Source organism: Gallinula chloropus (genome assembly GCF_964237585.1).
Source record: "Gallinula chloropus genome assembly, chromosome: 3".
Taxonomy (NCBI): Eukaryota; Metazoa; Chordata; class Aves; order Gruiformes; family Rallidae; genus Gallinula; species Gallinula chloropus.
This window is the reverse complement of record NC_140087.1, coordinates 455,123-468,836: the sequence shown is the minus strand read 5'-3', so window position 1 is coordinate 468,836 and position 13,714 is coordinate 455,123. Positions and strand designations below refer to the sequence as shown.

Genomic DNA, 13,714 nt, shown 5'->3' with positions numbered 1-13,714 from the left:
TCTTAATAAAAAGGGGAAGAACACAGTATTATAAAAGTCACATTACCCTGTTGCATAAGCTGCCACCCCATCCCCCTCTCCATATAAACCCACATAACTTACGTCTTTGTTTGTCAAGTCAAAGTATGGCAAGGAGGCAGATAAAACGTCTTCTTTCTCAGGATTCAGTAAACGTAGACTCTTTGTACCGCGATTAGACCCATGGTAATTCTGACCTGCTTCTCCCATGTCTCTGTGGTGGTAGGCCCATATTACCCGCACTGTGCTTTCCTGCAATAAAGAAAAAAACCAACAAAAAACCCATAAGCAATAGGAACAAGATCATCCTTGCAATTCCTAAGATCACTATGATGCAGGTGTTACTGTATCTGAATGATGACAATGTACACCAGAGGAGCAGTCACCTACTGACTCAATTTTGCCTTTAATAATATTCTATACTCATAGAGTTCATTGTGTATCTGCGGAAGTTTAATCCCTCTCTGGTAGGCTCCTTCATAAATGCTCCAAATTTCAATCATATCTGCAAACAGAGGAACAGACTCATAAAAAGATAACCTTCTAAACACATCAAGCAGATTTATCTAGAGATGCCACTCATTTGGCCAGAAATCAGAAGGTTTCCTCCCAGAGCAGTTCCCAGGCTCAGTTCTGTAAAGATGTGAATACCTCCAGTGAACTGCTGTCCTTACATGTTAGGGCACACAAACATTCAATTACAGAACAGATTTATATCTTAAAAAATCACTCTACAGCCACAACAGTAAAATTCTCTGCAAACTCTTCTCAGATTACAATAATCACCCTTGAGACAAAATAATAAATGCTGAAACGTCCCAGAATGTTAAATTATACTGAGACAGCTTGAAGCAGGTGCAAAAACCATAGATCCATTGACTGCCTGGAAATCTGGTGGGTTATCCAGCTGTGGTTTGCTTCCTGAATCTTTTAGCTCCCCACACTGTTATTATCATGTATGTTGTGAAAACACGGATAATGAAAACAGTGTTGAAATAGTATAGAAGTGCTTCCCAAATGGGCAGTAAACAAGCCAACGCATAGAAAGCCTTGAAAATCTCTCTAACCTATCTGTCATTTCCCATACAGAAGGATCAACTTCATATAATTTAAAATTACTCTTAGGGAACAGCAGTCCCCTAGGGCAACGGGAGAATTTACCGTGAAGAGTACTTTATCATGGAAAGAGTTTTAATCATAAAACTCTTCAACTCTTTGATTTTAAATAAAGAATTAAATCCAGAAATACATTATAAATATATGTGCTCCAAATTTTTTTAAAAGTCTATCTTTAAGATTAATTACAAGTGAAAGTAAGACCTACAAAGTGTTTCTCAAGTTGGTATCTCTTGAATGACTGTAACTATGGGTTATTGGACTTGCTGGCCCAGAGGGACCTGTTTCAATCCTGTGCTCACTTGGTGTGTTAGAAATTAAACGCATGAAAGTAGAAGGAGAAATAAATCTGAAATTAAAACATAAAACTAGCACAAGAATTTTGCATGGTTAATTTCAGTTGACCAAACAGATGTTTTTGAAAGTTAATTTCTTTAATTCTGTCCTTTCACTGGGATTTCAATAACCACATATACATTTGGCCTGTATTAATTCCTCCACCCCTCTACAGGTAGGCTGAGCCTCTTACCGTTATGCTTTTGTCATTTGCATCACAAGTGTGCAGTTCTCGGCTGAAAGCCAGTATGGTGTGTGTGCTGTTTTCCATGGCGTACTCCAGATGGTAATCCTGTTGAGGGTCCTTTTTAAGTACTCTGTTTTCATCTGTAAAATAATCCTGTTGAAAATAAAGGTGGTCCTTATTAAAATATAATATTAAATTAAAATTAAAGCTTCGTGTTCAATACTGAAGCCTCTTAAAATACATTTTATGTAAAACACTGAAGTATCAGATGATAAATTTGAGGTGGCACTGAACATTTTTTTGGTTAAAATCATCAGGAAAGCAAGTCTTTTTGATAAACAGCTTGGAATATGTCTTGAGCAACTGTAACAACATGCTGCCTGGACGCAACTGCAGAAACATCAGCTGTACTCAACCGAGAAGCCTAATTTATCATGACTGGGGTGTCGTGAACTTCAGGGGAAATTACTGAGAAGATGAATTTCACTTACTATTCACATCAACACAAGTTTTTCTTTCCTTTTCCTTCCCCACAGAAAGCAAACCTCTTGACTGAACAGCTACTAGAGCCAGAAACCCTACGGCTTAACTAGCACAGAGAGAGCTTGGTCTGTACAAAAGGTGCCGGGCTGGGGTTGGGTTGGAGGGGAGGGGGCTGGGGTCCAGCGGAGGCGCGGTACAATGGAGGAAGGGCTGCTGTGATGCCAAGTCATTAACCTCCTCACCCCAAATTCCTGCAGCCCTGCACAGCTGGGACCCAGCCCTCCCTCTCCTCCCACCCCGACCACCTGGAAAGGGCTGACCACCACCTCAGATGCACCTCCTTTGAGTTTTAGTCTGTTTCTATCTGGTTTGGGATGGGGCTTTTAACTAACAGACATTTTTCTCGTGTCAAACAGGCTACAGGCAGACACCATTAATCGTGCGGCATCCTTGCAGAGTACTGCAGTCCCAACTGTCCCTGGAAGGCATTTACTTCTGTAGATTCTTGAACCTCTTCTCACTTCCAGAGAGACCTCTTGCTTTCCACTTTTGTTGTAGCAGAGGTAACCAAGCTGAAAAAAATTAACACGATAGCGGCAAAAGTAATTCTAAAGGGTCACTTAAGAGCTGTAACCTTAAAATTAATCCGACCCTAGAAATCTCTGTGTGTGCAGGAGCTCACATGCACAACAGTCAGAGTTCACAAGCTGGTCTGCCTTTTACAGACGTACGAATAACTGCATACCCAAAAAGTTCATTAAGGTACATTCATTTGGATGAAAATTTGTATAAAATTCTCTCAGTGATGAGGAGTCTTCAAGGAAGAAAAGAGTAAAAAGCTGAGCACTTTGATCAGTGTGAAGATATTCAGATTTCATTCTCTCTTGCCAAAACTACTGAAAGAGTTTGGAAGTTTTGAGTTCCAGAACAAATCTAAATTTCAACATTTTCGAAAGGTACTGAGAAGAGTCCTTCTTTTCCTGCCAGTGCTTTTCATGCCTCCAAATGAATGAATACGTATGGGAAAGAGAACCCGCATGGGAAAACAATCAAAGAGCAGAAGCAGGGCCTAGGACCTGGAGGTGTACGCTGAAAGAAAGGGAACTGATGAGTTGTGTTTGTTTAGAGAAAAAAATTTGGATTTGCTTTTCCAGATGGAAATAATCAGCCTGTTCTCGGATGGTACTTGAAGATGGCTACTTTATGGGATCAAAATGTTCCACTTTAACCCTGCATCAAAGCTTGGAAAGACATATTGTCTATATGCAATTCCATCCCAGCCCTGAAAACATTTCTCTATGAAATCACCACTTCCATCTTAAAAATAGTAAGGGCTTTCTGTACAAGAAATGGACCCTTGTAGACATCAACTTCTATTAAAGCGTGATCTCTTTGCTGGAATGTTACACTAAGTCGGAGGAAGGCACCCTTGCACTAGATTAAGCACCGACATATTATATTATTAAGGAACAGAAATTCAAGAATAGCTTAAAGGTGGAAAGTCTTTGCCTGAAACCAGTGGGAAGGAGAGCTCAGAAATGTGGAGTTAGGTGCGTACACTCAAATATTTTGTTGGTAAACTTCACCATTTCTTAACAAGTCTAGAGGACACAACTGTGACCAAAAAAACCTCTTGTGATAAAGTCCTGGCTTCCATGAGCCTGCAGGGTGAATGTAAAAATAACTTGAAGACGTTGTGTAATTATTATTAGCTCAGATGTGCCTTGATAACGTGATTGTCAGTGTAATTATTTCACTTGCCTGGAGGACAAAGACAGGTCCCAGCTCTGGCTCACTGCAAAGGGCTTGTTTTTTGGCTGCTCTGGGGAAAGTGGTCCCAAAGCCCAGACCCCAGGAGAGTACCACACTGCTCCCCACAGGAGGAGAGCTGAGTTGGGAGAGCTTCCCCAGGGCGTTGCCTTCCCCTGCTGTGGATGCTGAACTGCACCTTAGTCCCTGACTCACCTTAAATTATTTTGTGGGTAGATGCTAATCTGACCGACTAACCTTAATCTTTCCCATGTGAAAATTTCTGAGAAGTAATGAATTCCCTGTCTCTATTCACTTTCTTTGCCTGATGCATGATGCCTTGAAATAGCCCTTGAGTATCAGAGCACTGAGAATACCTGGGAAGAAAATTTATGTAGTGCCCAGGAAAGTGTCCACTTACTCCCCAGATCCTCCACTGAGTGCAGTGGGACTACTCTAGAACTGTGTCAGTACACTTGCCAGGAGGTATTTAAGAGTCAACGAACTGCCTCACTTACTATTTTTATTTCCTTTGTGGAAAATTATCCAGATGCTCATAGCAAAAATAAAATCAAATAATAGAAGAAAAAAAAAATCTGACCAGTTCAGAATTTGATTGCTCAGGGTCTGACAGGAAAATTGTTTGTTTACCAGTTCAGAGAAAAAAAAGAAGGCCACATTACCAAGGAAACAGACTGATCTCTTTCAGGTCGCAAAGATTTAAGTCTTGCAGGCTGTACTCTGCTTGCTAGTCAGAGCTTAAAAGCTTTTAAGACACCTGTTTGTGTACCTGACGTAATGAACAAAGGGATGTTATCAAAAATGAAGGCACACTGACCAACTGTGATGCTGCATCCTTTTCAACAGCATCTTGGAAAAGTTAGAAAAAGTTGGTTGTAGGGAGATCTTTATAGTTACAGCCCTGTACCTTTATAGATCTCCTAGGCTTCCTTCCAGAGTAGAAAAATAAGAGCATAGAGAGGACCTGCTCCTATGATACAAATGCAATTGAAACCACCACATATGGACAGCCTACACTGCATTTAAGTCCCTGTTCTAGTCAAAGGAGAAAGCTGAGTACCTCTGAAAGCCTTTGAAAAATTACTTGTAAGGCCAAAGGACAGCACAGATGATGGATCTACCAGAGCCCAGAGAGGGGACACTGGGCATCTGGGCTTCAGCTGAACTCAAGATATCTAAATACAGTTCAAACCTCAGGACCAGACTCCCATGACACAGAACTCATCTAAACTGACAACCTTTGCCCATTTAATTCTGTGAAGAGGGGAGTGTAACAGTTCCATCAACAGAATTAGAGTGCTTCTATATCTACCCCAGATGTTCAGTGACATGACTCACATTAGAAGAGCTTACCCTTCCCACCAGGCAGGATAAAGCTCTAATGTGGTGTTCTCTTTTTCACAGATTTGTGTTTGCCATCCCCTACCCTTAGCTAGAAAACCTGTACCTTGTGTAGGATAGATTATACTGATACCAGCCCCCCTGAATGCCATGGTGTCCCAGCAGAGATGTGCAGTCATTATCAAGCCCTTAAAACTGAATTTCTAAAATACTCACAGCAGAAACTTTCATCCAGATTCTTGGGTTTCTTACATTCACAGAGGTATATATTGTATGTTAAATGACAAGAAAGTTTCGCAGGAACCTTACCAAAGTGTAAGCAGTTACAGACAGAGAATATAGGGGGGAAATGACTGTATTTTTCTAGTGAGAACTTCTCATTTAAATAGCAAGTGTTTCAAACAAAGTTTTGGCAGTGTTATGGGTCATGCTGCATAATAACATCACAGCACGATAACAAAGATTTTATTTTTATTTCAAAATTTGCTTATTTGAAATACTTGAATCAATTAAAGTTTCTGCACTCCCTTTGATAATATTGCATAAACTGGCATTTTAAACCCTGGACCAAGTTGTGCAATCAGTCAAATAATTAGGTATCTCCTTCCTCACATGAACTAGAAGCTGAAATGATATATGGAAAATGAAAAATCCTCCTGACAGTACAAGTTATTTTGTTCTTTTCCAGATGTGAAGCCAATCATACAATACTGGTTTTCAGATCCAAATAACCTCTGTCTTTCTTTAAAAAAAAAAAGGTTTCGCGGAATATATGGTTTCTGATTGCTTCTCTGCCAACAGTCAGGGAGAATCATTTCTTAAGGATGTGAAAAGAGGCTGTTTTATCCTTGGAGAATGTAAGCACAGCTGCAGAGGGAAGCCTGACCCCGAAAGCACCACCAGCTGTCATCGCAGACTTGAACAGGTGCTTATGGGACTCCTTCCCCTCATCTTTACAATACACAAGATTGTTTTGTTTATGATATCCATTTCCCATCCTAAATTATATACAGCATCTTTGAACCTCAAGGAGCACACAATAACTCTCAAACTGTGGCCCCATCCAGCAATCGCCTTGCGGTCCCAGCTTGCGAGCTGCTCCGCTGCTGGGATTTATACACGCTGCCCTTCTCTACCCAGGAGATCACTGCCACTTCAGCAGTGACTTAGCACTCACAAGCAAGCTAAGGGACACTCTGGGACTGAGAAATGAGAGACAAACAAGCTGCGTTGCAACTAGTCCTCACTTATGGTCTGTAGCCAGCCCACAGAGTTCTGAACATCCCCAAACTACCAAACCGATGTCTAAAACCAGGGCTGAAGACAAGTTAGGCAAAAGGAATTAGGAAGATGTAACCAGGATGAAAGTCGGAGCAGAAGAAGATCTATCTCAATATAAATAGGATGGATAAATTGCAACAGTATGCAAAAGATCTGACCAAAACGTTTGTTTGAAATAAGCACCAAACTATGCCTTTCTGGGTTTCCAAAAAAAACAACAAACTGTGGTTAGTATTTCTCTTTTTTATTGTTGCATTTAATTTAGAAGGAATCCTGCTGCTCATGGTTCCAGCACACACTGGATGTTACCACCAAAAAGAAGCTGTTTTTACATTGTATTTGGCAAGAAGCAAACAGAGCATGAGCTTACAAACAAGCAAACCAAACTTTTTTTGCAGCCTCAAATAAATTTCAGCTTGAGTTTCAGGCAAAGATCTCACTATGCTCTTATGTCAGGGAAAAACACAGCCCACACACAGAAAACTAACACGAAGCAGGAGTCTAAAAGCATCACTGCTCCGTATGAGAACACCTTGAGAGCATTCCAGGTGACTGATCCAATCCTGGGATTGGCCCCAAATGAAAACATATCCGTAGAAAGGGTACAGCAACAGCAGTCAGGCAGTTGCAACAAGTTCCTAAAATAACTGGGATTGGTAAAACTAGCTGCTCCTCTATGACCAGACTGTAATTCATTTACTGATTGGGGTTTTGTTTTGTTTTGCTTTTTACCGACGCAGCAGATCAGCGTGAAGTGATGCAGTCCCTGCTAGGCAGCCCGGGCCTCGCCCATGCAGCAGTTCTGAGAAGCTGCACATAATTCCTGGTACGATTCCAGCTGAGCTGCCTGAATTACCCTGGAGCAAACGTGGATTATTCACCTCAGGTGTACTACAGACTTCGACAAGGACCAAAATTTTTTCTCTGCAGCAAATACTTGTGGGTGTGTCTACATTTTAAATGTGTGCAGACACACACATTTTCCACTTATGCATTTACAGACACAGCAATGTGTGTGTCTGTGTGTGTGTGTGTGTGTGTACATGGACATATATTTTTTTTGCAAAAAAAGGGTGCATTTTTTAGACATGAAACACAGTTACCTAGTCTAGATACATGTCTTTCCTCATTCGATCTGCAAGTCATTTGAACACATTTCAGTGTATTTCTTATACCTAGTCAAATGCTGGCTTCCCTGTAGTGACACCCCTTGGTTTCTGTGGCATTCCTGGAAGATGTAAAAATATTACCTTCTCCACATACACAAAGGAAAAACACCAAAATGGGAAGGGCTCTCTAATTTACTGCACAAAGGTGTAAGAAGCACGAGCAGCTAGAAGCTTCAAGACGACCTTGCTTATTGGTGTAGATAATTAGACTTCGCAGCAGAGTCCCAAGGACCCGTCCGAGTATTTACATCAAGAATAGATGTTGATTTAAGAGGTTATGTTCCAGAAGCCATAAAGCTAGATTAAAGGCTGTCCTAACACAAACAGACTAGACAAAACATGTAGCAAAGTGTTTTACGGGAAAGAAAACCTCTAAGTAGGAGATTCTGCCTGATCCGATCTCACAACTGTACTTTATCACAAGGAACATTCCTTCCACTGGAGCCACATGTAACCAGTACAAGTTTTCTTGCTTTAATGACTATAATTACTTCAATTATGAGCAAGTTTTGAAAACACTTAAGGGATTTTCAAGCATAACTGTTAATGATGCTTGCTCCCAAAATTTCTTTATGTGCCTTAGATAATCTCACCTCTTCCCACTCCTCCCTCTAAGAGTTTATACTGAGAAGGAAATCATTCCTCCATTATTTTAAGCCTCTGCATCACTCACTGTGTCTACATTTCCATCCTGCCTGAGGTACCTATTTTTGGTAATTTCATTTCCTTAGTGTTCCTGAAAATCCAAAGGACAAGAAAAAAATACCATAGAGAAAAAAAAAAAAGACTTGCAAAACAGTCCCCAAGGGCCTGCAAAATACAAGAGCTACAGAATTCTTCTAATCTTTTGTTCACCAACTGTTGCTTCCTTGTCCTAACTATTGTACCTCTGAAAGGGAACTACAAAGCACCCAGCCAGTGGAGATGTACACTGGAGTGTCTCTTTATGCCCCGCATGGAAGCCAAGAGGGACTCATTAGTCATCTGGAAATTTTGCCCCAATGCCCAAAGGCATGAAATACCTCCAACAAAGCACCGACTGAGATATGTCAGTGTGGCACTCACTTTGCATCTCCCTCTTGGTGCCTTTCAAGTTGTTTTCTAAACACTTCTTGTGTTGCTGTTGGCATGAGTGCACTTAAAAGCAGCATATCGTTAAGTACAGAGAATGCTCACTGTTTTCTGTCCTTTAAAATCTCTTCCAAGTACTTCCCTATGAGCAATTAAGCTAACTCTATGGGATACATTTGATAACAGATATTCTTTAGTTTGGGTGACAGTTAACAAGCAAGGCTGCAATGAATAATAAAGTACTTTTTAGTGACACACAGTCCCTATTCACCCTGAGCAGGGACTATTTTTGTGCAAGTTCAACAGAAGATTCGAACAATGCAACCCTCTTGTATAACTTGCACAAAATAGGCATTCATCAAGGAGGATTACTCTCCCCAAAATGGGGCTCTCAGCAGCTACGTGCTGTGGGTGGGGATGCACAATTCCAGACAGGGGTGGAGACCAAGGAAAAGGCATGGGTCTAGCATGAAAATGCATGCTGTGTCAATTCATAAGCACAAAAGAGATGCATTAAAAAAAAAAAAAAGGAGAAAAAGGAGGGAAAAAACCTAGATGGAAAAGCTGAGGCTGCTGTGAGAACTGTTAGGAAGAGTAAAGCACACTGCAATCGATCCAGGCGATATTTCAAGTTAACGTTCTGCTAAGTATCAACTCTCCTTCCAAGTCCACCCCCTCCCTATAGAGACAAAAGGAGCTCCCAGCTTTCCAACACCAGCCTCCACATGTGTCTTCTACTTGTTCTCACACACACCCACCCAAACCCCACAGAATCTGCCACCCTGTCACCACGGGGCTCTCAGTGCCATGAGAGAATCATTTGTTCACTGACCTCCCTCTTTAACCCCCTCTGCTTGGCACAGGTGTGTCCCTCAGGACAATACAGTCAAGCTATGTCTGTATATGTGTGTGTATATATATATATATATATATGCATTCATGCAATGCCCTCTACACACTCCCAAAATATGCCTAGGCTCCCATTTCAGGTACCAAACTTCTGAAACCGTAGGAGAGCAAAATGTGTGATTCCCCAATCACTCAAACGCTCTGGCACATGTCTGGTGGAGGTTTGTTCTGCTCTCAAGATATGGTAACACTTCTCACCTTGATATATTTAGAGAGAACTAAACCTCAGACTTTCCAATCATTTTGCCCTTCACATACACCAGACACCTTTTTTAGCTCAAGTACAGCTCAAACATGGAAGAGGAAAGCAAACCAAGTACCTCATTACACTCACGTCTGGGAAACACCTAAAAACTGAGAAAGTGAAACGCTATCTCAGATACCTGGGATTTTGAGTCACCAGATGTTTTTCAGGAAAAGCACTGCCTCTTGGTGGTGGAAATAGCACCTACTTGCTCTGATGAAGAATAAAAGCCAGAGGAAATGTTTTCTCTCTTCTCTGAAAACTCTCTGGTGAAAATACACCAATCAATCTTCCACAGACTCAGGAGTATCTGCTTTTACCTTTACTGACAGCTGTAGTCCAGCTACACTTACATGCTGGTCCCAGAAGAGGATTCTTCCCTCCAAGAACACTTTCTATTTTTAAAGGAGGAGAGAGAATTGGGGGGGGGGGGGGGGGGGAAGAGGCTAAATTCTCCCAAGAGAGTAGCAATTTCAGTGCCCACTTGAAAGCCTATAAAGGTGTTTCAGAACATCTCCAGAAAATCAGGCCACTAACAAGCATCTCAAAACTTTCAAAGAAACCAAAAAATGACCCTTCTAAGAGTTTAGACCACGATGCACATTTTCCGACTGATGATCATGGAATAAAAACATATTTCTAAAACCGAAAAGAAAAGTAAGTTCTTTCATTATGGAGTGTACATATTTTATAGAGTGCAGCTAGCATAAAACCACGTACTTTCAAGGGTACTATCTATGAAAAATTCTTTTTTAGTAGTAAATAATGTAAATGGTGATGATATACACTTAACACAGAATGTGTTTTTAAAATATTAACTTTGTGTCCTGTAAAGGGAAGAATTCAATATTACTGAAATAGCATTCTAGAAGAAGTTACTCATTTTATAGCAATCCCTGCTGACTTTGGAAAAATTTTGTTTCTTCATTGTCTTTGTTTCTGGCCTTTCCTTGCTGGTATAAATATGGAAATATTTTGATTGAGCAACTTTTTAAAAGACCTCAGTCCAGTTTCAAAAGAAACCTTGCTGCCTGGAACTGGGGAAGAACTGGGATGGAGAAAACCTCGGGTTGCAAACAAGCTTGAGTGATTTAAGTGTTTCTTCTGTCCTTAACTACTCAGAAGTTGCAACAAAAAACATCATAGTGCTTAGTAGTTCATGTGCTAAATTAGTGTTTCAGGAAAAATATCGGAGACTCTGTAACAGAAGGTGCTTGCCTTTTCTCTCTCAGCCCTATTTGTCATGGGATGCCAGTGGATGAAATATTTGGGAGACAGATGGAATTCGTGTGGAACCATTTTTAAAGGATGTGGAAAACCTGTGAGGGGTGCTGGAAAGAGCCGCAATGTGCTTTGAGTGCGGGGAGAGGGGAGGGAGGGAATGTCCTGCAGTGGGACCCCTAAAGAGCTCAATTTATATTTTATGCAAAAGAAAACTGAGGAGTGACTTGATTGCAGCATATAAATATCTTTATGGAGGCAGGATGGAGGGGGAGTAGCTTTTTTTTTTTTTTAATATAGTGCAGAACATAGAGAGCTGGAACCTGAACCCAGACTGTTAATCATGAATAGCAAAGACTCACCATTGCCACAAACCAGCGAGGGAAGTGATGGACCCTCCATCACTAGATGTCTTTACACTGGGTTTGGATGCCTTTCTGAAGGCTTGCTTTACCCACAGGCACGATGAATGAAGCAAACACAAAGTTTCTGTTTCTTTGAACGGTGTATCTTCTGAAATGTAAGGCTCTAGCAAGCCTTTCCTTCTGTGAGCTGAGAGCTCATTACTTGATAACCAGAATAGGAGTTTGTAAATATTATTAGTGATTTATTTAGACCGAGGTTTCTGGAAAAAATGTCTTTGTCTTGAAAAACAGAGAAAAAATATTCTGAAAATCAAGAGCCTGAAATTAGATAACAAACATTTCCCTAAACTTCCCAGAGTGGACTAATACAGATGAAAAAAAGAAGGAAAAAGTTAAATTTTATGCTAAAACCTCCCTTTTTCTTGAAAAGTTTTGATTTATAAAATCTTGACAATTAGTAAAGGAAGCATATTAAACATGTAGTTTTCTTTAGGTGCAATGCTCGTAGAAATCCATATTCTTAAAGTAGTATCTCACAAAACTTAAGCAGCAGCTTCAATGATCAAGTAGCTGTAAGAGGATGAAAAGAAGTCAGCCAAGTCCTAGAGCGTACTCCAACACCTGGGCGTTACACCGCTCTCGAACTGCCTCTCTGACAGTTACTACTCAGGCAGCTGGGGGTGGCAAGTTGTCACAACAGACCCAATTCCCCTTTCACTCACCCGAGGCACGAGCTGTCCCTTGTCTCCTGGCCCCACAGCAACTCCTCCAGGCTAAAACCGGTCACCGAGAGAAGACTGAAGGTGTGGGTTCCTTCCCCTCTCGCGGTCCCTACCCCAGCACCAGTGGTGCCTCTTGAAGAGGATCCTTCCCTGGAAGCACCAGTGGAGCCGGTGTGCTGCACTGCTGTTCCCAGCTGTAGTTCTGGCTGTATCTAGACAACTAGAGAAACCTACCTAGAGACTTGTACCTCCTCTGAGGTCGCTTTACCGGACCAAGCACGTGTACCAGGAGCCCCAGTCGTTACCCCGTAAGTCCTTGTTCAATAACTCAGTCGAAACAGCTCCAGGTGAGGACAGGAGGAACCCCAAGGGCAGGAGCAGCACCGGCTGCGCCCCAGCAGACGAGAACATCGACAGGCTGGGAAGCAGTGGGATCGCACCCTCAACGTCAGCGGGATTACAAAGAGGAGGCACCAGGACGGCCAGGCTCCGTCACTCGGTTCCACCGGCGAGCGACGGCAGGGTGCGGGAAGGGTCCCGCACGCCGCTGCGGGAGGCTGCCCTCCCTCCCCTCTTCTCCTCGGGTCTCGGCTCGGAGGGCCGGCAGGGAGAGGGTGCCCGAGGAGGGAGAAAAGGGCTATTGCGTTTTCTGGATGAAGAGGAAGGAAACCCGACACCTTTGTCGAAACCCGTGTAGAAGTTTAGAGGGGGAGAGGCTGGCGGGGAGCGGACCGAAAAGGAATAAATAGCCGCTCCGGGGGAGAGGAACGCAGAACAACAGGGGTATCCAAAAAGGAGGTACGGAGGCGAGGCGCGAACAGGCTGCAAAAGAAAGAGGGGCAGGGAAAGGAGAGGCGTCCCGAGAAAGGAATAGCTGCGCGAAGGTGGGCGGACAAAGGGGACCCGGGACGCGGGGCGGGAGCGGGGTGCCGGCAGCGCTCTCCCCCGGCAGGCGCCGGCGGCTTGCGGGCGAGGGGAAAGAGCCGGGCCTTACCTGCAGGTAGGGCTGGCCCCTCTCCACGCCCCCCACCACGATGTCGGCCGAGGCCATGCCGCCGCTGGCCGAGAGCCCGAAGCCCACGTAGCCGCGGGTGCGCACCTCCAGGCGGAAGGCGAGGGCGCTGCCGCGGCGGCCCCAGTGCAGGCGGTAGGCGGCCGCGCCGTCCAGCACCGCGCTGTGCGGGTAGCTCCGCGGCGGCGGCGGCCCGGCGGCGGCACACAGCAGCCCGCCCAGCACCAGCGCCCAGGGGCGCAGCCGCCGCATCCTCCCGCCGCGCACCGGCGGCCGCCTGTGTCTCTGCCTGCGCTCGGCCGCGCGTGTGCGTGTGTGTGCGCGGGGAAGGGGGGCCGGGTGCCCCGGTCACCCCGCCCCCGCTGCGGGCGGCACCGTGCCGGCCGGCCCCGTCGGGGCAGCGCGCCCTCGGCAGCCGCTTTGTTCGCTCCCCGCCCCGGCCAGGCGCTGGCGGACGCCCCCGGTTTTC

At 43.8% G+C, this 13,714-nt stretch overlaps 1 protein-coding gene across 1 annotated transcript in view; it reads right to left on the bottom strand.

Moving 5' to 3' along the window:
- Positions 1 to 13,497, bottom strand: part of MOXD1 (monooxygenase DBH like 1) — a gene marked incomplete at its 5' end in the record, with an annotated part of 49,921 nt that extends 36,424 nt beyond the window's left edge. The window contains 3 exons of the mRNA XM_084262023.1: positions 103 to 270; positions 1,664 to 1,810; positions 13,228 to 13,497. Of these exons, the coding sequence (XP_084118149.1) occupies positions 103 to 270; positions 1,664 to 1,810; positions 13,228 to 13,497 (585 nt within the window). The remainder of the gene's footprint in view (positions 1 to 102; positions 271 to 1,663; positions 1,811 to 13,227) is intronic.
- Between the last annotated feature and the right edge of the window lie 217 nt (positions 13,498 to 13,714).